The following is a 27,028-nucleotide window of genomic DNA, read 5'->3' as shown; positions in this document are numbered from 1 at the left end:
AGACATCTTGGTTTGGGCCCTAAAATGGGTTTATTGAGCTGTATGGAGAAAAATAGAAGTATAGGTGGGAAGCAAATAGCCATAATTAGAAGTCTTTTTCTTGCACGAAAATTGATAGCAAGAAGGTGGCTGGCGGCGAGCCCACTAACCCAGGTAGAATGGGAGGGGGAGGTTAATAAAACAATAAGAATGGAAAGACTTGTCTATAATAAAAGGGGAAATGCCAAAATGTTTCAGAAAATATGGGAAAGTTAGATGAGAGGAGAAATGTTACAGAAGGGCAAAGGGGTCCCCATCCCCTACGGATGCCAAGAATTGTTTTTTGTGGGCTTTTTTTTTGTTTCTCTTTTTTGCTGTTTGAAATGTGACAAATGGATATATTATAACAAATTGGAGATCAAAGTAAAAGGTGAACTGAAGTGTATTATGAATACTTAGGGGGGGTGCGCGTTAAATGTTGGATTAATAAATGTATTTTTTTTTTAATATAAATAAAAATTACCTAATTCGAAAAATCGCCTCGCCATACCCATCAAAAAACATTTGAATGAGTAATGGTCACCTATCACAGCATTGAAAAATGGCCTGGTAATGAAGGGGCATTACAGGCTAGTACTGGAAGGGGTTACATTACCATCTATATAGGCAGGATAGCTCAGTCAGAGCTTCATTGAGATTTGACAGCTTAATCACCAGCAATAAAATTGCACTAAAACACAATTTGTTTCAAGATATTTATTCCAAACTGTAAAGAAAATAAACTGACAGACAACAGCAATAATATGTACAATGTTCACAGACAACACAGAGTATATACAGTAGTATTAGATGGGGACTGGCCAGCTAGATAAATGCAGGATTACACAAAAAGCATAGGTGATCACCAAATCTCTAAAATAGGAATTAGAGACATCTGCATAACAGATCTTAAAAAGCTTAAAGGGGTGAGTACATCTATTAATTCTGAAAAGGGAATCACTAGACTGATCCACACACCTGACCTGTTACTCTCCTGCGAACATTACCGCTGCTCATTCCTGTAAGGCCTCTTCCCTCCTACTGCTCATTGTAAAGTAAGAGAAAAGTAATACAGCCTAAGAGGCAAGCTGAGAGGTTGAATAAACCAACCAGCATCTACCTAAAATATCAGGCCTGGGTAAGTGGACCTTGAAAAATGTACATAGTTTTGTATTCTTACAAAATTCTTTTACTAGGATTTAAAATACTTTTAAATGTGTTTTAACACCTACATGGACTTTGTCATCCTGATAGGAGTAAGAATAAATAGCAATTGCTAAAACCAAGCCTAAAAATATTTTAGTTTTAAGATACACAAAATGTCTTGTTTATTGGAAAGTCTTGCAAAAAGCTGATCAGATCTCTTTCCTCAATAGTAAAATAATTTTTTTTTTTTTAACATAGCTGCCTTCACCTTGGATCAAGAAATGTATGACCCAATAAACAGTGTTTCTGATGGGGAGAACAGTACTTATTACATTTCATCATCGGAGTCTTCTAGGTATGTGACAGCTTTCTTGGCACGGGCTGTCCGGGAACGCACAGGTGCGCTGCCAACATCTGAATCTGAACCTGTGAGGTCTATATGGAAGCTGTCATCCATTCCCTTTGGTTTCTAGAACAAGGACAAAAAAGACAAATCAATAGTCATCTCCAAATGTTGAACCTCATTTCAGTCATAAAAACTAGAATGTAAATGTACTAGATAGAATTGGTCTTTTTCTATTGACTTGGTGATCCTGCCAATAACACTTTCTCATCCACACCCCGTTACTTTATGTATGGGGAAGCGATGTTGTCACCCCAGTGTACTCTAGACTACAAATACATTCTCACCTCCATTACGTAGGAAGAACGTGTTTTGTAGTTCACAGAAGATGTTTGAAATAGTTTAATCAATATAGGGTACAAGGACACCAATTCCGGTGTTCTGCCGAGAAAGTTCCGCTCGGCTGATAAGTTCCCCCTCTACTGCACAGGCGCTGCGCCTGCGCAGTAGGATCCGGCGGAAATAGCCGAAAATCAGCTGTACATGGTGCCTGTTAGAGGGCCGCTCGCCACGCTTCGGGCACGGCCTCGCTTCGCTCGGCTCTTTTAGATTCCCCCTCTAGGTCCACTTGGATGGTGGGGAAGGAACCTGGACCCAGAGCGCAGGCGCCGTGTACAGCTGATTGTCGATCTTGAGCTTCGGCTATCTCCGGTGGCTGTTAATTGCTCGTACTGCGCAGGCGCTGCGCCTGCGCAGTACAGGGGGGGGAACCTATCCGCCGAAGGAACTTATTCGGCAAGACACCGGCACGATCAACAGGTATTTTGTTCACTTCTTTCAGAAAAATGTACATGGCCCGAAAAAATAAAACTAATGCAGGCACCGCATGGTGGGCTCAAAAACCACAACTTATTCAGACTTTTTTTTTTCTAAGCCTGTAAATAGACCTTTATTAGCCTACAATGAGGGGGAAAAGTATTTGATCCCCTGCTGATTTTGTACATTTGCCCACTGACAAAAACGATCAGTCTATAATTTTAATGGTAGGTTTATTTTAACAGAGAGAGACAGAACAAAAATATCCAGAAAAACACATTTCAAAAAAGTTATAAATTGATTAACATTTTAATGAGTGAAATAATTATTTGATCCCCTAGCAGCAAAATTTCCTACTCCCAGGTGTCTTCTATACAGGTAACGAGCCGAGATTGGGGGCACTCTTAAAGGAAGTGCTCCTAATCTCAGCTTGTTACCTGTATAAGACGCCTGTCCACAGAAGCAATCAGATTACAATCTCTCCACCATGCTCAAGACCTAAGAGCTGTCCAAGGATGTCGGGGGCAAGATTGTAGACCTACACAAGGCTGAAATGGGCTACAAGACCATCACCAAGCTGCTTGGTGAGAGGGTGACAACAGTTGGTGCGATTATTCGCAAATGGAAGAAACACAAAATATAACTGTCAATCTCCCTCAGTCTGGGGCTCCATGCTAGATCTCACCTCGTGGAGTTTCAATGATCATGAGAACCCAGAACTACACTGGAGAATCTTGTCAATGATCTCAAGGCAAAATACTTATTTCACTCATTAAAATGCAAATCAATTTATAATTTTTTGAAATGCATTTTTCTGGATATTTGTTGTTGTTCTGTCTCACAATGTTAATGTGATTGTAAAGGTAATTTTTTTTTTTTGAAACCTGCTCTTCTGGGGTCCCCCGGTGGCTCTCGCGGCTCCTCCCCACATCTGATAACCCCCTCAGAGAAGCGCTTCCCCGAGGGGGGGGTTACCTTGCGGGCGCGCTCCAGAGTCCAGCATTTGGCGTCCATAGAGGCCGAATGCAGAACTTTGCCCCGCCCCCTGGCGCTTGCATCACTGGATTTGATTGACAGCAGCGGCAGCAAATGGCTGCGCTATCAATCTATCCAATCAAGAGCCGAGAACCCCAAGTGGGGGAGAGGTGAAAAAACCACGAAGGTTTACAACCCCTTTAAAATAAACCCAACATTAAAATTATAGACTGATCATTTCTTTGTCAGTGGGCAAACATACAAAATCAGCAGGGGAGCAAATACTTTCTCTCACTGAGGCCATGCGCACACATGCGTTTTAAAGGTATATTTGAAGGGGAGCATTTAAAAGAAAAAAAAAAAACAAAAAAAACCAAAAACACCACACCCCAAAAGGTGCGTGCAGAGAGGAACTTCAAAGCATAATTTATATACAGACAAGTGTAGCGCTGAAAGTGATGCAAAAAGTGAAGATAAAGAAATAATGCAATAATAAAAATGTCATGAAAATAACATTACATGCTAATGAATGTCCATGTTGAATGCATCAAAAGTCCATCATGATATAAACCATTACAGTCACCATGTGAATCGACAAATATATGAGTGACAAGACTGTCCCAAAACTGAATGAAGGTGTGCCAAATGTACTGGACCCACGATAAGTAATTATTATATGAGACAGGCAAACTTGTTGCAGCATTGATGAACACAAAAAAACAATTATGTGGTCGTGGAAGCCTTCAAGAAGATCCAATGTGTGTAGACATACGATTGTGCAAAACCACCACCCGAGTGAATGGAGGCTTACCAGAAAGTTGGGACCCACAGAGCGTATGCTGTATGTGTCAAACAGGATTAAATTGCCCACTGGCAATGGAGGGGGAACACCGAAGATGAACTGAAGGTGGAATCCTAACGGTTCTTTCCCAGGGATATCTTCTCCATATAGAAGTATAAACGTTCTTGGACATAACCCACATAAAATGAAGGGGCCATATAGTGTAATTCCGTATAAACATAAAAATTTATTAAAAGAGAAACACTTACATCTCAAGGTATAAAAAGCGCTTGTGTGTTAAAATGGTGGCAGTGGAGTTTTCCGGACGCGTTTCGTCACACAGGACTTCATCTGGGGTACTTACCCACTGCAGCCAAACTCCTTTATATAGGGACAAAGACCCCTGTGATGAGAATCCAGCTCCCTGAATTTTGCAAATTAGCATTTCCGGGGTCCTCCAAAATGGCGGGCCCGAGTGCGTTCCAAGCCTCTCTGTCGTGCAGTCCAACCCACTGGGCCTCGTGGTGTCATGTCAGCGTATCTCCGCTGATGTGAAACTGCGACCTCACGTCACAGCGTCCGGGATGTACTGCATAATACAGACCACCGTGCATGCCACAATACCGCCTACTGCGCATGGCGTGGCATCGTCACCACGTCATGACGCATGCGTACAACGCGGCGTGTCTACTGTGTATACAATAGGCAGTTCAGAAGAGCTGCACACTGGTCAGGAACTGACGTAAAAGGGGAAGAAGGGGGGGAGGCGGACTACACAGGAAATAGCAGTAGGCCAACCGGAAACACAACAGAAGTGTACGCAATAGGTGTATGTTAAAATCTTGGTGGAATATTAAAAGGACATCTTAAATATATCCTTATATTACTTTATAGGAAACCAAGATACATTTCCTCGACTTGCAGATAGAAATAGTGGAAAAAAGATTTAGATTTAATACCTATTTTAAGCCCACCGATCGCAATGGCTTCATTCCTGTTAATAGTTGCCATCATAGATCCTGGTTAAGTGCAGTCCCACGTAGCCAATTCCTCAGGCTCCGTAGGAACTGTACAGACACTGAACTATTCATCACACAAGAAAGCGTCTTAAAACAAAAATTTACCGATTAAGGGATATGATAATGCCAACTTAGATTTCGAGATCCAGAGAGCTATGAATGCTGAGAGGAAAACTTTGCTTGAGATAAAGCCAAAGAAGGAACCTGACAAAAACTTAAATGGGCTATGTTAACATCCTTTTTAACTCAGCACAAATTAAAAACATTGTGAAAACACATTAGGATGTTTTGAGACATGATAACATTCTAGGCACACTATTGCCAGCGGAAGCCAAGGTCATATTTAGGGGAGCACCATCCCTACAGGGTCGGATAGCCCCCAATGTGATTAATCCACCTTCTCGTCCGTCCTTCTTTCAAAACACGACAGGCTTTTATCCTTGTAAAAAGTGTGTGGTTTGTCTACATAACACACTTGAAGGGCGCAAAGTTATAGAATTTTCATCTACGGTTACTGGAAAGAGATACACTGTGAAATCTTTTTGCACATGCAGCACAAGATACATAGTGTACCTCATTATGTGCCCGTGTCGCAAGCAATATATAGGTCGTACCACCAGAACGTTTACAACTAGAGTAGGGGAACATATAGCCTTAATCAAGAGCAGGGACCCCAAACACACAGTACCCAGGCATTACAAACAATTTCACAACAGTAACCCCGCAGGATCACAGTTTGTCATTATAGACAAATATGTTCCACCTTGGATGGGGGGGGGGGGGGGTTGGGGCAAAATTAGAGGGGTCTCCCGTCTCAAAATGTTTTGGGCATATGAATTACAGACTCTCTTCCCACAAGGCATGAATGTCGAAGAAGATATCAATGCCTTTATAGATGAATCTTAACTGATAAATTCAGGGACATTCAGTAGCTGGATACCTTATATAAACTTATATGGTAATTTTATTCCTTTTCTATATTTGTCTCTTTTTCATCATTACATTAATTCATTTTTTTTTAATTGTGCAGGTGATCTATCATTTGTATGAAATATAACAGGATGTATATGCTATATAGTGATGAGGAGTGAGTCATGTGACTGGTTGAGAATCCATCTCCTTTTTTCTATATTTAAGTTTAACCCTTTTTTATCCCATTTCTTTTGGGTCCTTGCATCCATACGGACTGGGTTTCCTATAAAGTAATATAAGGATATATTTAAGATGTCCTTTTAATATTCCACCGAGATTTTAACATACACCTATTGCGTACACTTCTGTTGTGTTTCCGGTTGGCGTACTGCTATTTCCTGTGTGGTCTGCCTCCCACCCTTCTTCCCCTTTACGTCAGTTCCTGACCAGTGTGCAGCTCTTCTGAACTGCCTATTGTACACAGTAGACACGCCGCGTTGTACGCATGCGTCACGACGTGGTGACGATGCCGTGCGCAGTACCGTGGAATGCACGGCGGTCTGTATTATGCCGTACATCCCAGACGCTGTGACGTGAGGTCGCAGTTTCACATCAGCGGAGATACGCTGACATGACACCACGAGGCCCCGGGGGATGGACTACACGACAGAGGCGCTTGGAACGCACTCGGGCCCGCCATTTTGGAGGACCCCGGAAGTGCTAATTTGCAAAATTCAGGGAGCTGGATTCTCATCACAGGGGTCTTTGTGCCTATATAAAGGAGTTTGGCTGCAGTGGGTAAGTACCCCAGACGAAGTCCTGTGTGACGAAACGCGTCGGGCAGACTCCACTGCCGCCATTTTAACACACAAGCGCTTTTTATACCTTGAGATGTAAGTGTTTCTCTTTGAATAAATTTTTATGTTTATACGGAATTACACTATATGGCCCCTTCTTAATTTTATGTGGGTTATGACCGAGGACGTTTATACTTCTATATGGAGAAGATATCCCTGGGAAAGAACCGTTAGGATTCCACCTTCAGTTCATCATCGGTGTTCCCCCTCCATTGCCAGTGGGCAAGTTAAGCCTGTTTGACACATACAGCATACGCTCTGTGGGTGCCAACTTTCTGGTAAGCCTCCATTCACTCGGGTGGTGGTTTTGCACAATCGTATGTCTACACACATTGGATCTTCTTGAAGGCTTCCACGACCACAATTGTTTTTTTGTGTTCATCAATGCTGCAACAAGTTTGCCTGTCTCATATAATAATTACTTATCGTGGGTCCAGTACTTTTGGCACACCTTCATTCAGTTTTGGGACAGTCTTGTCACTAATATATTTGTCGATTCACATGGTGACTGTAATGGTTTATATCATGATGGACTTTTGATGCATTCAACATGGACATTCATTAGCATGTAATGTTATTTTCATGACATTTTTATTATTGCATTATTTCTTTTTCTTCACTTTTTGCATCACTTTCAGCGCTACACTTGTCTGTATATGGTTTATAGCAAAATTTCTATTTGTTGTGTTAGCTGCTTAACCTTACTTTGAGCAAGCGCATGTTTTTTTTGTACACAAAGCATAATTTATGCACGTAAATGTATTCCAAAGCCCATAATAAATATTCTGGCCAGTAGACTGCATTTACTCTCAATGCCATACACATATGCCACACATTAGAGCAATTTTTCTGGGATGTTCTGGCAGAAAAAAAGTCCAGGTATTACCAGCCCTGTAAAGAAAAATTCAGTATAGATACCTTTTTTGAAGCTGATCCAACCCCACGCTAAGCTGTCAGCCGAAACTTCACTGTGGAGGCGGGTGCAGAGGACACAACTGACAACGGAAGCCCCATAGCAACTATGGGTGACGTCATTCCCCATTTTACAGCCATTGTCAGCTGCGTCCTCTGCAGAGCTCGTCACTAGAGACAAGATAGGATTAAAAAAAAAATGTACTGTATACTGATTTCTTCTTTACAGGGATAGGTTAGTGTTAGATCGTGGATGTCTGTAGATGCAGGGATTTTAGTGTTAGGGTGGACTTACACTTTAATGGCATCCCAGTCTTAGCCCGTAGGGTTCAATATTGAGTTAGCAAAGTTCATAAAGACATGGATGAGAGTTTAGGGTGGAGGAACTTGACTGGACTGCACAGAGTCCTGACCTCAACCTGATAAAATACCATTGGAATGAATTAGAGCGGAGACTGCGAGTCAGGCCTTCATGTCCACATCAGTGCCTAACCTCACAAATGCGCTTCTGAAAGAATGGTCAAACCTTCCCAGACACACTCCAACTCTTCTGGGAAGGCTGTCCACAAGGTTTAGAAGCTGTTATAGCTGCAAAGGATGGGCCAACTCAATATTGAACCCTACAGACTAAAACTGGGATGCCATTACATTTCATGTGTGTGTATAGGCAGGTGTCCCAATACTTTTGTTTATATAGTGTATACAGTACGTGAAGGTTAAAAAATTCTTACCCTTACCAGCTGCAAACTACTGATTACATTTTCATAAAAGTATACATTTAGCATATCAGAATATTAGGATTTCCAGCAAGTTTGGCTGATTTTTCTTATCTAGCTATTTAAATCTGAACCTCACCTTGGCTGTTTTGCTTTTCTGCTTTGGACCAGAGTCTGAGTCAGAATCGGAGTTCTTCCTCTTACGTGGCTTAGCAGTCTTTTTAGAAGGAACAATGTCATCATCTGTGCTATCTGCAGGTCTTGCTGCAGTGCTCTTGGAAGTTTTGGGCTTGGACAAAGCTTCAAAGATGGATGGCTGCTTATCTGGAGAGAGATCACAAGACAAACTCATTACCACACTTGCGGAGGAATTGGTACAACTATCCTATTGCATCTCCTATCGATCCAAATAGTATTTATTTTATAAAGAGCGATCTGCTTATTGTAAATACCCAAAATCATACATCAGTTGACAGATATTTCAATCTACTTGCCATGTGCTTTACTACAAAATGCATGTTAAGCTGAGCTTCCCCTTTTTGGTGGAGCTCTGCTTTGTCTGCCTCCCCCTCCGTCGGCACATTTTGAGGGCTGGGGAGCAGACGCCCCCCACTGATCCATTCAGAAAATGCAGCACGCTTGGCACATGCACAGTATTGAATCGGCTGTACAGCCGCAAGGCTTCACTGCCGGTTTCCCTTAGTCAATATGGTGGCGGCAGCATCCAATAGCCAATTAAAAAACCAGCTCGGGTAAAAACACTGCTGGATTCCTGGACACGTCCTAATATTAAATTAAGTGTTATATATTAATTAAATAAGTTAATATTAGGACACTTATATTAATAAGTGTTATATTAATATTTACTAATAACTTTAATATGTGTCCTAATATTAAAAGCCAGCAGCTGTAGTATTTGTTAGTATTAGTTACCAATAATAATAAAAGCAGGATATGTGCCACTAAGCTGTCTGGTAGGGCTAATGCATATAGAATTATAACAAATAGGACCATCAGTAATACTCTTTCCTCTTTGACTTGGGTACATCGAGATTTTAGAATGATTTTGAACTTTTAGAAGTTTTTTTTTTAAATTTTACTTGTCAATATTTGTATTGTAATAGAGAGTGCAACTGCAGGGCGTAAATACCAAATTCGACCACCGGGGGGGCATAAAACTCGACCATACATATCTCTATGGAGAGTGGACTGTTTGAAGAGATGCGGCAAAACAGTCCTCTCCAGGATCTATAAGGCCATGCTATGGGATGTGCATGATAATCCGACACAGGGGTTGCATAATACACACGTGGCAACTAAATATCCCGATTTGCAAACCCGCCTACGGGAGGTGGATCCTGCATGACCACTCACTAATAGACGTGAGGTGTACACCAAGATTGCACCGCCTTAGACGACGTCCTATGGCGAAACGTGCAAGACAGAGCTTGGTACGCACTCACGTCATTTCCGGTAACGGCACTCCAGTCAGTGGAACGCACGCCCGGTTTGTACTGCAACCAAGCTATGCTAGCTTACACACTTATGTCACACTTATGAATTACACACTTATGAATATGCCAAGTGGCGTTTTTAAACTTTAACAAAATCATCCGGATTTACACTACGAGTACCCATCTCTTTTGTCCATGAGGGTGACCTGTGGTTTACATCGGAGGAGGTAACTACAAAAATCCAACCTATTGGGAATGGCTTACCACAGAGAGGCTCAAGATCTGGATACTCCGTTACGTGCTGAGCCAAGGAGGAGGTGATTGCCCTGAGGACTGCTACCACACTCACTGCATGCGATTTAGCCCTACAGGGATCTGGTGAGTGGGAAACTGAAGGGGAGCATGGAAGTCACCTAAATAGGCACAAGTCACTTTTGGACAAGCAAAGTCACTTGAAACCCTGCTATTTTTTTGCACTACTAAAAGACTGAACTTAATCTTTTTTTTTTTTTTTTTTTTTTATATACCAAAAATTTTCTCTCAACAGAATATGTTAATGCACGTATTTTTTGTTTATTAATGATTTGGAAACAATTAACTCATGCTGTACATTTATGATATAGCTGTTGAGATGAACCATTTAGGATTAAATTTGTTTATAATTGCTGACTGATTCATTATTGCACTTAGCACACTCACATTGCAAGCTGATACACCAGTTTGCAATCAGCACTATTATTAGGGCTGTATCTGTATAACCTTGCCTTGAACACAGGGTGAGAACAGCCGTTAGGATACTCATTTTGTTTTTAGTTTAGCACTCACTACTTATGCTTTAAAGAGTGATTCACTGTGTAGGATTGCCCTTCAGGTGACGGCAGTGTTTTTTCACCTATTTTATATTCACCTGGAAAGAGTGACCCATTGCAGAGGAGCACTCTTCAGGTGCCACCCACCCCTATACCCATAACTTTTGGTACTCCGGTTGGAGCTCCTTGAGGGAGGCAGCAGCCCAGCCTAGACCCAAGCGTGGAACCTAACAATTATATGACCTGAAACAAGCTTATATGTTACTGGAAAAATCAGAGCGGAATTTAGAACTGTGAATCGGCATTCTTGTATGAATCAGTGACCAAGTATTGAAGCCAAAGTTATACTACAGCGTGTTGGAAAATACTGGGTAGTTTACACGGGAGAAAAAGATAAGGCCCTTCATTCCTTCTGGATGCCCCACATACCGTTCTTGGTGGCAGCGCTATCCTTCTTCTTGGCTTGTTTCTTGGGTGCTGCCTTCTCACCAGCCGGCTTTGCAGGTTTCTCTTTGGCAGCCTTTACAGGCTTCTCCTTTGCTGGTTTCTTGGCAGCTGGGATGGCAGTGGTGACTTGTGGCAGTGACACAGGACAAGCCTCGTCACCATCAGTATCAATGGCACCTGCTAAGACATGGTTTAAATACCTCATAAAGAAACTGAATATTGAAATCTTGATGAGTGACAGAATAAGAATCAATTCATGAAAATGATGTGCAATGAGTAATAAACACCTTTTAGTTACTCAAACTACCGAACAGCTTATTTCTAGGTAAGAAATTACAAAAACCCCACCACCTTCACAGGGAACCCAGCACTAGATAACTTTAATCCCACTTTTCACCTAAATTTCCATACCTGTTGGGGATGGTTCAGGTTTCTTGTCAGGACTGGGATCCTCCTCGGTAGTTGCTTTAGGCCCTTCTGATTCTTTTGGAGAACTTTTTGGCTTCTTGCTAGTCTTAGCTGGTTGCTCTTTGTCTTGACTGGCACCCTTAACACGCCTGTATAAGATGAAACCAAATTTTACTTAATGCAAAACTTTCAATAAATAAAATGAATTTTCCACCAATATTGATAGCAATTCACTGTGGAACACCAGTAAAAACAAAGCAAACAGATTTTACACCCTTCTCAGATTACCCACTGAAGAGAAAAGAGGAACTACCTGGTAATTTGTAGTATATGAGGGAAGCATGTAACCCTCCCTTATTTCCCCGCAGGATGCAGAGCTTGGCACTTGTGCGACAAGGTGACAGATTAGCAGCTGCCGCTCAAGGACACTACCCCACTTTCCTTAACCCCTTCCCGCCGACCGTAAGCACATATGCGTACTCGGCTTTCCGGGGTTATATCAAGATGATGCCCGCAGCTGCAGGCATCATCCCGGTACCGTTGTTTACAGCGGGCGATCGGCTACCCGTATATAACAACCGATGCGGCTAAAAGCCGCTCGGTTGCTATACCGGAGGATCGGGAGGGGACACCCCCCCCCGCCGCTGTTACCGGGCCTCCCGTGCGATCGGGAGGCCCGGTGTCCAATCGGGTACCTTCGGTGGCTGGGGGCGGGCTGGAACGAAGCTGTGGGCGGCTTCGTTCCAGCTTTCTCGTTGTAAACGCGGAAGCGACGTCATGACGTCACTTCCCGTTTACTCGGCTGCCAATGGCGCCGAATTTAAAAAAAGTACACAGTATTCAGAATCGCCGTTTTCGGCGATCTGAATACTTTGAAGTGTAAAGGAGGGATGAGGGGTCTTTTAGACCCCCCCCATCCCTCCATAAAGAGTACCTGTCACCACATATTACTGTCACAAGGGATGTTTACATTCCTTGTGACAGCAATAAAAGTAAAAAAAAAAAAAAAAAATTTTTAAAACACAATTTATAAAGAAAAAAAAAAAAAAAACATTAAAAAAAAAAAATTTTTTTTTAAAGTGCCCCTGTCCCCGCCAGCTCGCGCAGCGAAGAAAACGCATACGGAAATCGCGCCCGCATATGTAAACGATGTTCAAATCACACATGTGAGGTATCGTCAGAGCGAGAGCAATAATTCTAGCCCTAGACCTCCTCTGTAACTCAAACCTGGTAACCGTAAAAAATTTTCAAAGCGTCGCCTATGGAAATTCATAGGTACTGTAGTTTGTCGCCATTCCACGAGTGCGTGCAATTATAAAGGGTGACATGTTTGGTATCTATTTACTCGGCGTAACATCATCTTTCACATTATACAAAAAAATTGGGGTAACTTTACTGTTTGGATTTTGTAAAATTTAAAATTCATGAAAGTGTCCCTTTTCCAAAAATTTGCGTTTAAAACACCGCCGCACAAATACCGTGTGATAAAAAATATTGCAACAATCGCCATTTTATTCTCTAGATTCTCTGCTAAAAAAATATATATAATGTTTGGGAACTCTAAGTAATTTTCTAGCAAAAAATACGGATTTTAACTTGTAAACACCAAATTTCAAAAATAGGCTTAGTCATGAAAGGGTTAAAGTAGGGACCCACCGATATATCAGCCGCCAAAAATAGGTTATCACCGGTTTGCCAATAGAAAAAAAGGCACAGAAAAAAAAAACAAAAGCAAACACCCGATTTTACTGCGTCTGCGGTGAGTTTCATAGGTCATGCGACTCAAAAAACATCAAAAATGCCTTTTCAATAGGGAGGTGCAATTTTGGTACTTTTTATAACTGACTAAATATGCACAAAATTAAAGCAAGCAGGATTTTTAACACCGCAAGGGAAACATTAAAATTTTTGTTTTATAATACTTGTGCACGGCTATGTAAATATAAATTCACACTTGATTGTGAACAGCTGCAACCATTAGTGACCTCATACAAAAATATGATGATTGTAAATAAATGGGGCGCTCAAACTTTCTATCTGTGAAAAACAAAAAAAAACCAAAAATTATATATATATATATATATATATATATATATATATATATATATATATATATATATATATATATACACATACACACACACATACATACATACACACACACACAATCAAAATCATAAATGTCCACAAAAAGATGAAATGATGATCCAATCATTTCACAATATATAAATTCTGAAATGGACTACTCACTTGGAGGCAGCTTTTGGCTTGCGTGCAGGTTTAGATACGACAAAGGATTCATCATCAGAATCTTCACATGGGTCGAACGCATCACTATCAATGTCACTGGTACCACTTTCTTTGTTGCTGCCAACAGCCTCTTCCTCATCAGAATCCAATACATATTTTATTTGAGCTAGAAAGGAAATAAATAGGTTATATTGCTGTACATGAAAGTATTATTCTTAGCCTTGTAGCAGAAACCCGCACTGACTGTCTATAGCATAGGTTTTCAGACTGCAATATAACGGTAATCATAATGGTAACCAAATACATGAAAACACAATTTCCATTGATGAAAGCTTTAGTATACTGTGGAAAAGCTGAAGGTCTACTTTAGTCCTCTACGCTACAATACTGTTTGGGGGTTAGGTTATGTTCAGTTTGGTGTCCGACTGTGTGTGTCAAGTCCTCTGCCCTCAATAGCCTTGGAAAATCTGAGCTTCTCTTCCCAAAATGCAGGACGTATGGTGTGTGTTACCCGACGTATGGTGTGTGTTACTTCTGCATGCTCCCCCTTGCACTGCCAGACACTGGTCCCTGCTACTTCTCCCATATGCTCTGGTGCTCTAAGGATTTCTGTTGTCATCAAGACCAATGCAGGGTCCAGTGGGAAAGCCCACAACCGGAGCATGAGAGAAGCATCCATCCAACCCCTCCATCTGCTAGAGTAGCAGGAGGATAATGTAGGGTAAAAGTATTTCTTGCTGCCCCAGGACAGAAATGAGCCATTCACCCTTGCAGTGCAGGAGTAGCCCCCCACTGCAACAGAGAATTTTTAGGTTTGCTGGAGTTGGACTTTAAAGAATCTGCCTTTTTGAAGAGGGCTATAATATAGCATGAATTGCTGAAATATTCCTGCCTGCTTGACAGCCAGTATTCGACATTTCTTTACAAACCATACTTGTTACATTATTGTAAAGGGTTCATGTCTATCATAAAATATGAGGTGGTAGCTGTTTTAGTGTAAACCAGGTTAACTGTGTAGTTAACCAACCCCAGTGTAGATCAGTGTAGAATGTCTGCTGGCACCAGATTGTTGTCACATGAGCTAACAATCTTTGTGCATGACAACACTCCCTGGAAAATGACTGAACTGAAGACTTTGCGTCTTTGAAAGAGTTAAAATGCTCCTTGTGCTTTCCAGTGGAATGAACACCTTACCACCCTGACAGGTCCCCCAAAAATACAACTACTGGTAAAGCTGATCCCAATGAACAATACAAACTACCTATTAAAACACATCAGTGGTCATTGGTTGACTAAACTGAAAATCAGAGCATACTAGCTCTCTCAGAATGCATTAAGGTGTAAAAACTTTTTGTGATGCTGCTGCCCCCCTTTACTTACCTGAGCCCCGATCTTTCCAGCGACAGGGAGGAGCACAGCAGATCCAGCCGCTGTCTCGGGTCCTCATTGGATAGACTGATAGCAGCAGGGGCCATTGTCCCCCAGTGCTGTCAATCAAATCCAGTGACACGGGAGCCAGGGCTGAGTCCTGCGTCAATGGACGCAGCAGCAGGATTCAGAAGCGAGCCTGCACGAGTGCCCCCGAGGAGAGCGGCTCTCCATGGGGGCACACCAACGAGGAGGAGTCAGGAGTGCCGTGTGGGGACCCCAGAAGAGGCAAAGCGGGGCCACTCTGCAAAACCACTATACAGAAGTATAGACTTTTTTTTAACAAAGGAAGCTTTACAAAATCACTAAACTGCTTGCCGACCACCCGCCGCAAGATGGCTCGGCTGCACGAATCCCCGTAGGTGTACGTCGTGCTGATTGGCCAGCGAGGGAGCCAAGCATGATGTCGACCGGCCGCTCGCTATCGTTCCCGCAGAGACAGAATGGGGATCTGCCAAAGTAAACAAGGCAGATCTTCGTTCTGACAGGTGATGACACAGGATCTTGTCTTCCTGCTATGCAGGAAGACAGACCTCTGTTGTCCCAGTCAGACCGTCCCCCATACAGTTCGCAAACACACTTAACCCTTTTATCACCCCTGATGTTAACCCCTTCCCTGCCAGTGTCATTTAAACAGTGATCAGTGCATATTTTTAGCACCGATCACTGTAATAATGTCACTGGTCCTCAAAAAACAAAAAAAAACAAAAAAAAAAAAAAAAGGTCAAGTGTGTCCGATCAGTCCTCCACATTGTCCAATCTGATCACCGCCATTACTAGAAAATATATATATAAAAAAGCCATAAATCTATCCCTTATTTTCTCTATAACTTTTGCGCAAACCAATATATGCTTATTGGGATTTTTTTTTATATCAAAAAATATGTAGCAAAATACATATTGGCCTAAAAAAAAAAAAAAAAAAAAAAAAAAAAAGAATAAAATGTGCTTTAAAAAAAAAAAAAAAAAAAAAATTTTGGTATGTTTTATAGCAGAAAGTTTATTTCCAAAATAGTTTTTTGGTTTATAGCGCAAAAAATAAAAACCGCAGTGGTGATCAAAAACCAAAGAAAACTATTTGTGGGGAAAAAAAAAGGAACATCAATTTTATTTGGGTACAGCTTTGCACGACCGCGCAATTGTCAGTTAAATTAACGCAGTGCCCCATCGCAAAAAATGGCCTGGTCATTAAAGGACGTATCCTTCCGGTCCTTAAGTGGTTAATATCTTACCAGTAGCTCGGCGTGGCTGAACGGCACGTGGTACCACTACTTCTGGTTCAAACTCACTATCAGAGTCTATTTGTTTCTGAGGTTCTTTTTTCACAGGTTTGAATGGGAGAGTCAGCTGCTTCTTCCCTTTAGTTTCTTTAGCTTTAGTACCTGTTAAAAACAATCATTAAAATGCAAGGACTTCTGTTTTAAATATAAACATGTTACATTATAGCAATAACACAAACCTGGTTCTTTCTTCACTTTCTTAGACAGTCTCTCAGCAAGGGTCATGTTTTCAGGACTGTTCTCAGGACTGACTCCTGGGCTATCCCTTGTATCATCGTCATCACCAAACTCCATCTTCCTGGCAATGTCCTCGCACTAAAAGTACACATTGCAGTTTTTTTTTTTAATGAACTTAACGGTTTTGTATCACATTTGAGGGCCTCTATTAGAGCTGCACAATAGTTAAAAAATCGTGATCTCTATTCAACCCCCCCTGACGATCCCTATTGCAGTTCGCTGATTCTTTCATATAACAAGTGGAGAGACTTATCTGCTCACTCAGCTGTCAAAAGAAAACATCGGGGCAGTCTGCCAAGTTTTTAACATGAAACATTGTAACACTTCCTTCTTGGATCAAAGGGATAAACTTCTGTGTGTAAAAGAAAAAATCTGGGCAGTCTGCCAAGTTTTTAACATGTAAATGCAGGAAGTTTAACCACTTAAAGTCTAAATCTTTTTCTGACACTTCAAGTTAAAATCAATTTTTTTGCTAGAAAATTACTTGGAACCAAGGATGAGCTCCAGGATGTTCGCACACCCCGCCAGGAAGTCGGCACTGCGCTAATCGCAGGCAATGAGACATATCCCGATCTCTGCAGCCGCGCATCGGGAAATGTCTCACTGCCTGTGATTAGCGCTGTGCAGTGCCGACTTCCTGGCAGGCTCTGCATGTGGGGGTGTGCGAACACGCCGGAGCTCATCCTTACTTGGAACCCCCAAACATATATATTTTAGCAGAGACCCTAGGGAATAAAATGGCAATTGCTGCAATATTTTATGTCACACTATTTGCCCAGCGGTCTTTCAAACGCAATTTTTTTTAGGAAAAATACACTTCAATGAATAAAAAAAACCTGCTTGGGGATAGTCTTGTAGCCCATTCAAGCCTTGTGTAGGTCTACACTCTTGTCCCTGACATTCTTGAACAGCTCTTTGGTCTTGGCCATGGTGGAGAGATTGCAATCTGATTGATTGCTTCTGTGGACAGGTGTCTTTTACACAGATAAGCTGAGATTAGGAGCATTCCCTTTAATAGAGTGCTCATCAGGTAATCTCAGCTTGTTACCTGTATAGAAGACACCTGAGAGCAAGAAATCTTGCCGATTGATAGGGGATCAAATACCGTATTTATTGGCGTATAACACGCACTTTTCCCCCCTTAAAATCAGGGGAAAATCGCAGGTGCGTGTTATACGCCGATCCCCTGCTGACTGAACGGAGCGATCGCCGATTTGAAAATGGCGACGCCGAAATACACAGAGCCGGTCCTCGGCTCTTCTCGGCCACTTTCGGCTCCACTCAAGCGCCGCCCATATACAGATAGCCGAGTGTACTCGGCTAGTTCCGTTGACCGTTACGCCCAGTCCCGCCCTATGATGGACACAGGGACTGGGCGTGACTGAGCGGCGCTTGCCAAACCTAGCCGAGTACACTCAGCTATCTGTATATGGGCGGCGCTCGGCCCCCGCTCACAGTCACGCCCATCCCGGGCGGGACTACGAATGGAGCCGAAAGTGACCGAGAGCCGCCGAGAAGAGCCGGTGACCGACTCTGTATTTCGGCGTCATTTTCAATCTGCAGTGACACCGACAAGTCACTGCAGTTTAACTGCAGCCTGGGCAAGGCTGCAAATGGACACAGAAAAGCTGCAAATGACACCAAGGCTGCAAATGACACTGGACAAGCATGCAGATGGACGCTGTGCAAGGCTGCATTGATGGGCATTTAAATGTAAGTTTTTTCCTTAAAACATTTTTTTCCCTTATAATTCCCTCCTAAACTTGGGGTGCGTGTTATATGCCGATAAATACAGTACTTATTTCACCCATTAAAATGCAAATCAATTTATAACTTTTTTGAAATGTGTTTTTCAGGATATTTTTGTTCTTATTCTGTCGCTCGCTGTTAAAATAAACCTACCATTAAAATTATAGACTGATCATTTGTCAGTGGGCAAATGTACACAATCAGCAGGGGATCAAATACTTGTTTCCCTCACTGTATCTTATCATTCCAGTAAACACTATGTTCAACAGTGCCAAGCCCTGATAAAAGGAGACCCTTTGAACACCCAACACATTGGCTTTTTGTGACCTGATTCAAATTGAATCTGGACTTCAGACATTCAGCATTTGGTACTTACCTACTTGCTCACCCAGTCCTTACATCAAGCAAAGAGCTGGCCACCACACCAGGGATGAGCTGCCTAATGAAAAAAACATTCCCTCTACGTGACTTAAGACTGCACTAGAACATCTACTGCTTTGAGAGATCCAGTGCCCCACATATTTCTTGTACTTCCTGAGCATCTAACTTCAATCATGTAGTTTCATTACTGGCTAAAAATGGACAAGTGTTCCCATAAGCTTGGATTTTATCAAGTCACTGAATCAAAAAGAGAGACTGACAGGAATGTTTTGAAAAAATATAATACCTTGATTCTCTTTTTAATTATTTTCCTGGTGGCCTCAGCTTTCATAGCGGTTGTAACTCTTGGAATGACACGTCTTCCATGAGGGGATGGAAGAGTCTCCTGGTGCTGCAGCTTTTTCACCTGTGGTCTTCCACTCTTGCCCTTCACCGCTTTGCCCTGGAGAGCATAGGCATCATCTTCCCTCTGCTTCTCTTCAACACGCTAGAGATAAAAAAAAAAAAAAAGACAAATCATGGTGTTTGACCAAGCAAAATATAAGGTAATGAACAATAAATCACTGAAGCAAACTAATTTACCTCTAATGAAGCAGGATAAAATAGGCTTTAAAGTATGTATATCACCACAAGGAACTACTCATTTGCTCCCTAGCAAAATAAGAGTTTCAAGGAATCTTCCCAGTTCTTATCTTGCCCTACAGAATGAGTGCCTATGCTTTAGAATATCAAATCGCAATTCCTTCAAAAATTCCACAAAACAAACCAAAAAAAAAAAAAAAAAAGAAGAAGAGGGGGATGTTAAAAAGAGGTCCAGCCCCCCCCATGAAAAATTAAAAGGCAGCTACAAATACTGAGCAGCCGCCGCCATTCCTTCACAGCTGGTTCCCTACTGAACATGCTGCGCTTTCCAATTGGTCCAGCGGCAGAGGTGGCTGAACTTCTGGGAGACAGGGCCACATCAAAAACAGGTACTCGTTCCCACCGAAAGGTGCCGGGGTTGAAGTGGTAAACCACTTCAGACCCGGACCATTTGGCTGGCCAAAGACCAGAGCACTTTTTGCAATTCGGCACTGCGTCGCTTTAACTAACAATTGCGCGGTCGTGCGACGTGGCTCCCAAACAAAAATCGATGTCCTTTTTTTTCCCCCACAAATAGAGCTTTCTTTTGGTGGTATTTGATCACCTCTGCAGTTTTTATTTATTGCGCTATAAACAAAAAAATAGTGACAATTTTGAAAAAAAACCCCTACATTTTTGACTTTTTGCTATAATATCCCCCCCCCCAAAAAAATATAAAAAACACCACATTTTTTTCCTCCAAAAAAAATAAACCCAATTTTTTTTGCATAATGTGAAAGATGAAGTTACGCTAAGTAAATAGATATCCAACATGTCACGCGTCAAAATTGCACACGCTCGTGGAATGTCACCAAACTTCAGTACTTAAAAATCCCCTTAGGTGTCGCTTTAAAATTTTTTTTACTAGTTACAGGTTTTGCGTTAGAGGTCTAGGGCTAGAATTATTGGTCTCGCTCTAACATTTGTGGCGATACCTCACATGGGTGGTTTGAACATAGTTTCCATATGGGGGCGGGACTTACGTATGTGTTCGCTTCTGCGTGCAAGCACACGGGGACAGGGGCGCTTTTAGTTTTTTGTTACGCTTACTTTTTTTTTTAGTTTGACACTTTTAAAAAAATAAATAAATATTTTTATCACTTTTATTCCTATTACAAGGAATGTAAACATCCCTTGTAATAGGAATATGGCATGATCGGTCCTCTTTACAGTGAGATAGGGGGTCAATAAGACCCCCTATCTCACCTCTAAGCTGGGAAGCCTGAAATAAAATTAAAAAAAAAAAAAAAATATATAGATCTCGGCTTCCCAGCCGAAGCGGCGCAGTTTGTTTGAATGCAGAGGCCGGGCGTGACGTCATAACATCGCGCCTGGCTTCCGAACGATCATAGAGACTCCGGCGACCATCGGGTCTGCCAGAAATCTCCAGGGTAAACATCTGAGGCCGGCGGATCCCGTCAAGTGGCGAAGAGGTGGCCCAGTTTTTGTACAGAGCAGCCCCAATCCTCTTCTCGGGCACCCCAAGTAGCTTGCAATGGGGGCATCCAAGCAGAGGCTCCGCGTGTGCATTCACACAGCAGCTCAACCCACTCCCTCTCCTCAATAGTTCACTGGCTGTGACAGTGGGAGCCAATGAGGGAAAGTCCGTGGAGAACCGAGGCTCTCATGCTCATAACTATAATCAATGAAGGTAAAAAACCTTCAGCCTTTACAAACATTTTAAGAAACAGTTTTGAATCTTTCCGAATACTATGCATGCTTGTTGTACATTAGGATTTTACATTCTGTGTAAATGAGGCAAAAGTTTGGTTTGCATTGTTCAGTTTGAGCACCTGGAAGGGGAAAAAAGTATATTTGTAACAGTTGCTGAGAATTCCAGTAAGCAGAAAATGCATCTTACTTACTTGCTTTAGTTGGGCCCATAAATACATAAAACAAAACAATACTACTGTATTTGCAAAAAATAACCCAAAGGATTTTGTAAACGGCTTTCTGCAAATTCTGAAATGCTTTAAAAGCGTAGTTACAACTGCTTGGGTTATCCAACTTGACTTACGTCTAACTCTTCAATAAAGGTTGCAAGATCACCCTTCCACAAATCAGATGGAGATTTCCTCCTAAGATCTTCCAACTCCGCAATCTGAAATAAATATAAAGCTAGAGGTTAGAAATATTCCACTGGGGGGGGGGGGGTTTATTTACGTGTAAAATCCTATTGTGAAGTAAATCACTTGACATCTTCATAGGAGATACAGTATATAACATAGGACTAGGCTGCCACTTTCAGGTGATTGGCAGAAGGGAAAACACAAATTGGGGAACGCTGGTCCCAAAGACTAAAGTAAGACGAAATCAGAATCACATGGAACGGACAAACAAAGGAATTTTTGCAAGGGAAGCTATGGCTAGGTTCCTCCCTACCCGATAGAACCTTCTCACCACCTCTCTGCTGACACATGGACTGTTCAAAAAAAGTGAACTCCGATTTTGAAGAGCATCTCATTCAGCTGAGGTGGCAAGTATTAACACCAGCCAAACTATTACCCTCAATGCTGTGGAACCACACCCCTCCAAAAGAAAATAGGTGGCTTTCCTTCTAAGCCAGTGGTCCACCTTGAAAGCAGGGAACCATCTGTCTGGGGTGCCTGCATCAAATGCTTTATGCCCTTGGGGCAGCCGCTTATCTTCTGCCAAGCACAGAGAAAGTTCAAAATGGCTGCCTTGAGCGCTCTGACCATGCTACCATGGCACAAGCACCATAGATCCAGCTGGGAGCAGGTAGCGGGTAGAAGGCCTGTCCCACCAAATGGTGCCAAAGCTTTCCAACCTCACATGGACCACTTCTGCAAGTGTAGGTTTCCAGCGGACGCAATGTAAGAGAAAAACCCCTTGAGGACAGCATAGAGAGAAAAACAGAGGACGTGGTAAACAAAGTTTACTGTGCTACGCTGCTTCCAGGTGAGCATGCCACTAGTGTCTTGAAGGACACAAATGTCTGGCTCAGGCCCACCACCCTGGACCTGTATAGCACACTCTTCTAGTCCAACCAGGCAATAGAAAATTACACAGGGTCTGGTGCCGAATGGCAACTTTACAATTCCTTGTAGCCTGTATTGTTTGGGCTCCTGGCATCATTCCTATTGGTCCAAGGGTTGTAAGCAACAGATCCAGATAGAGCCTCTGGTTACCAACAGGAATTCTTGAGAAATGCTCGCAAAAAAAAAAAAAAAGTGTATGCGGAGACAGCACACATTAGCAAAAAACTGAGGCTGTGCCTAGCTGGGAGGGGATTACTGTCTTTTCGTCAGTGTCCATCTGAAGGTGGCAGCATAACCCTATTGTGATGGATATGAAGATGCCCTGTGATGTACAATACAGAAACATTGTTAATGAAATTTGAAGAGCAATGTTATACTAAAGGGCAACGTGAGGAAAAATATGCAGTGCAAGGTGGGTGAGCAAACAAGTAAAAACACTGCAAAACTGATTGTGTAGTTTATAATAAAGGGAAGCAAGGAGAACACATTTTAACAAGGGGGGGATGGACTGGATCACACAGGCTCTGGAAGACAGCAATGACGTGAGGGAGGGGGTGCAATTCACAGGTAGCCTTTATGTTCAAACACATCCTAGTGCAGATTCCAGCAGACAAACTATTAGTTTCCACATTTATCCATTCATTATTCATTTAGAATATCTGCAGTGGTGCCCATAAATAAGCAGATCTTAGCTGTACTGCATAGTCTGGTTTAATGAAGGTCCTCCTAATCTATTACATATGAAGTTTATGAAGTTTTGAAAAAGAAATATAACAGAACTGTTTTTTATCCTGTTACTCAAGGATTGTGGCCAATAGGATTGGATTGTGGCCAATAAAGGAGTAGGGAGAAAAACAAACAAATGGAAGGTGCAAAAAAATCTCTGCAACAAATACACAAATGTTTCTTGCTGAAGCACACCTTCGTATCTCTCTGCTTGCACAGCTCCTCCTTCTTCTCTTTGGTCAGGTACCACATGGGCATATTAAGAAGATAGTTGAAATCTGGACCAGTACTAGGAGCTTCACCTTCATCCTCTTCAATCAGCTCTCCAGTTTGCTCCTGTGAGGACAAAATAAAATTAGATTAGTATTCCATTAGGATATGAAGAGAGTGCATATTTTAGGAAATACAAGGCAGGCCCATAGGTAATGCAGTTCTCTTTCCTGGAAACATGGGTTACCATGGGTCCCTGCTGGAAGAACACAAATTATCGCTATTCGAACCATCTATGGCTAACCTAACTTTCCCAAAGCCACCCAACTTCAACTCACAGCACCAGTCTGAAAGTAGCTTCTCTGTGTATACAAAGTAGTCATGCTTATTAAGCTAATCCAGGCCATAGCAGCTTTTAATAGAAACTACCTGTAGCATGTGATGCATCAAACATGACACAAGGTCCAAGTTATCTGTGCATTCTACAGATAACTTGCCTGATACAGAACTATAAATTATGGTACACTGGGCGCTCTATGGTGTGGTAGACATTCCTGGCACTCAGATTTTTCAGGGCCGTCAACAATTTTACACCATAAAAAAGGCTTTACTACAAAACCAATAGAAATACTCTGACATTACATGCTGTATACAAGCTCTGGGCCAGCGAGTCAAGCACGGATGCTAGAGATGGCCAGGAAATAAAGGTTGCCACAGATACAGTATATGAATAATACCTTTTCTTGGGTTTGCTTCCAGGCTTTCACTGGGTCAGAGTCATATCCTCGTTGGACCAGCATCTGTATGAGTTCTTTCTTGGGCTTGTTTTCTGGGAAAAAAAAAAAATTAATGGAAAAGCTTTAGAAAATGGTCCCTGGCATATCAGATTTAGTACAGCTTGTATTGCCATTCTCTTACCAATAACGATAACGCCCTCAATCTTCTCCAGAATAAATCTAGCCTGGTTACTAAGCTTGGAGGCTTCAGCTGTTAGCATGCCCAACATCCAATCCTTCCTGAGTCCATAGTAGCGGAGACGCAAATCAAAGAACTCTCGCAAAATATCCATCACGGTCTCATATTTCCTCATGCATCCTGTATGATCAAACAGCACCTAAAAATCCAATGGTTAGACAGCGTAAATTTAAAAAATGTCAAGTGATTAGTCAAAGTTTTCCCAAACTTTTTTTGTCCTACACCTTTGCATGAACAGTAGATAGGGATGTTAAAGCAGGTACATATGGAACAATAAAGAAATCTAAAAAGGTGGCCAAACAATCCTTTAGCTTGACCAGCAACTATGACAAGCAATGGCTCGGTTGGATACAAATTTAAAGGATTGTTTTGGTAGATTCTATAAAAAGAGCTGGCGCGTATATTTAAGATAAATAACCGAGGTACTAGGCAAAACTACACAGAGAAGATCACTGTAACGGGGAAATATTTACAACAAAAGGCTTCACTTGGGGGAAGTGTATGTGCAGGTTTATTAAACTACAAGTTTACTTTCACATTTGCATCGTGAGAAGTGCACTTACAACTATTAAAGCTATACTCCGGGCACAAAAATCTATTTTAAAAAATATTACTTAATAGTCAAAAAGTATATAAACCTACTTTGTGTGCACCAAATGCAGTTGTAAATGCAGATATTGCCTTGTAAAAATAGCAGGGACATCACTATGCAGTACATATCCTGTGCAGAGAGCAGGGCTGTGGAAGGGATCCAGCAGGAACACCTAACACAGGCTGCCTGCAAAAAAAAAAATAAATACAAAAAAAGGGGAGGAAACAAGACCAGTCACCCTGCAAAAAGGGAGAGAGAACAGTGACTGGTCCTTATCCACTTGCTGTCCAATATACACGTAGGAGTACGGCAGCAGAGTGGCTCTCCTGTGCTGGATCACGTACTAGGTACGCGATTTTAGCACTTCCAGGTAGGGAGCGTGCCAGCTGTGCTGCGATTAGACATAGCACAAGCCGATCAGCGGGTGCCAACCAATGGATTACTGCCGACACATGCTGATTGGCCAGGAGGGAGACAGGACAGAGCTCTGTCAGTGTAAACAATAGAGCCGAGTCCTGTCACAGCAGGGATGTGCTGGTTTTATTTTCCCTGCAAAGCACAAAATAAAAAACAGCACCCCCCCTAGTAAAAGCACCTCACAGAAAAAATTAAATAAAAAAAAAAAAAAACTGATCGCCCTGGATGTTAACCCCTTCCCAGCCAGTGTCATTAGTACAAATAGTATTTTAGCACCAATCCCTGTATTAGTGTCACTGGTTCAGTGTCAGATTGCCAACCATACTTATCACGGTCCCATTATAAAATCGCTGATCTCTCATAAAAAATAAATAAATAAAAAAAAGGGTATATGTATATATAAAAAATAGTGGGGTTTTCAAAATTGTTTATAGCACAACAAATAGAAAACTCAGAGGTGATCAAAATACCAGCAAAAGAATGCCATGTGTATCGTTAACATACACGTCGCAATCAGTTTACATGGACGGGATGCGATTTAGATGAGGTGCCAAATTTGCTGTAAATTCTCACCCCATCTAGCGTAAACCTACCATAGAGTTACATGTAAGAGGTGTCTGAAGCTTGAAGACTTTGTGCAGACCAACTGCCTCGGCCTCAGCCAGCTTTTCTTCAGTCATCTTAATGATGAACTTGACTGTGGTGTCTGTGTGGTATTCTTTGTAATCTGTAATTAGAGCAGGAGTCTTTTCTGTCCCGTTTAGCATGGTCTCCAGTACTTGCTCCTTGTAGTTCTGTATGAAAGGTTCAATATGAAAAATTATAAACCATTCAGAACATAACTGGGGAAAAAAAAGGAATGAATTGTGCTGTTTGGCACTTACCTGTGTCCATGTCCTGATCGGCAATTCAGAGATTTCAAGAGTAGTCGAGTCAAGAACGGAGATCTCACCATTAATGATGTACTGGTTAACAGCAAGCGCTTGGATCATTCCCTTAAAGTTCTTGTAGCTCGGGAGCTGTTCAAAAAAAAAAAAAAAAAAAAAAAAAGACAATCTCATATTTACGTCACAGCATAACTGAACAGCAGATGAACCTCATTTATCAAGAGCGGAAATATGGGGCATTTCCTCTATCTAAAACAATTTATAGCTGAGAGTGATGGTAATGATACCATCACACCCTTTAATATAGAAAGATACTGCATATGTATATATTATATCATACATGTGTTGACAATTCAGCAATTTGAGCATTAAAACTACAAGCCTCACCATTGGCTGGGGTTCTTCTCCATCCAACATCCTTTGAATGTTGCCCACTATTTCCCGGACATCATAATTTGGGATTCTACAGGACCAGCCGGTACCGATACCCTCCGCACCGTTCACCAGTACGGTGGGGATGATTGGAATGTACCACTCTGGCTCGACCTTTTGGTTGTCATCATATATGAATTTCAGAACACTGTCATCCATTGGAGGGAATAAGAGGCGAGCAAGAGGGCTGGAAATAAAACCGGGTATAAGTTATAAAGAGGGAATATACAG

General features: G+C 41.9%; 1 protein-coding gene across 2 annotated transcripts in view; it reads right to left on the bottom strand.

Moving 5' to 3' along the window:
- Positions 1–720: 720 nt before the first annotated feature.
- The window catches only part of TOP2A (DNA topoisomerase II alpha), a 48,764-nt gene continuing 22,456 nt past the window's right edge, over positions 721–27,028 (bottom strand). The window contains exons 20-34 of one of the 2 annotated variants that reach the window (XM_073607980.1): positions 26,753–26,984; positions 26,363–26,497; positions 26,072–26,272; positions 24,413–24,608; positions 24,232–24,323; positions 23,480–23,620; positions 21,577–21,660; positions 19,225–19,425; positions 16,751–16,886; positions 16,524–16,673; positions 13,864–14,029; positions 11,617–11,762; positions 11,188–11,385; positions 8,635–8,819; positions 721–1,633 (exon numbers count right to left, since the gene is read on the bottom strand). In XM_073607980.1, the coding sequence (XP_073464081.1) occupies positions 1,493–1,633; positions 8,635–8,819; positions 11,188–11,385; positions 11,617–11,762; positions 13,864–14,029; positions 16,524–16,673; positions 16,751–16,886; positions 19,225–19,425; positions 21,577–21,660; positions 23,480–23,620; positions 24,232–24,323; positions 24,413–24,608; positions 26,072–26,272; positions 26,363–26,497; positions 26,753–26,984 (2,404 nt within the window). In that variant the 3' untranslated portion in view covers positions 721–1,492. The remainder of the gene's footprint in view (positions 1,634–8,634; positions 8,820–11,187; positions 11,386–11,616; positions 11,763–13,863; positions 14,030–16,523; positions 16,674–16,750; positions 16,887–19,224; positions 19,426–21,576; positions 21,661–23,479; positions 23,621–24,231; positions 24,324–24,412; positions 24,609–26,071; positions 26,273–26,362; positions 26,498–26,752; positions 26,985–27,028) is intronic. The other variant, XM_073607981.1, reaches the window with a different exon arrangement.

Source organism: Aquarana catesbeiana, linkage group LG12 (assembly GCF_042186555.1).
Source record: "Aquarana catesbeiana isolate 2022-GZ linkage group LG12, ASM4218655v1, whole genome shotgun sequence".
NCBI classification, from domain to species: Eukaryota; Metazoa; Chordata; class Amphibia; order Anura; family Ranidae; genus Aquarana; species Aquarana catesbeiana.
The sequence above is the reverse complement of the archived record's forward strand: the minus strand, read 5'-3'. Positions and strand labels throughout refer to the sequence as shown.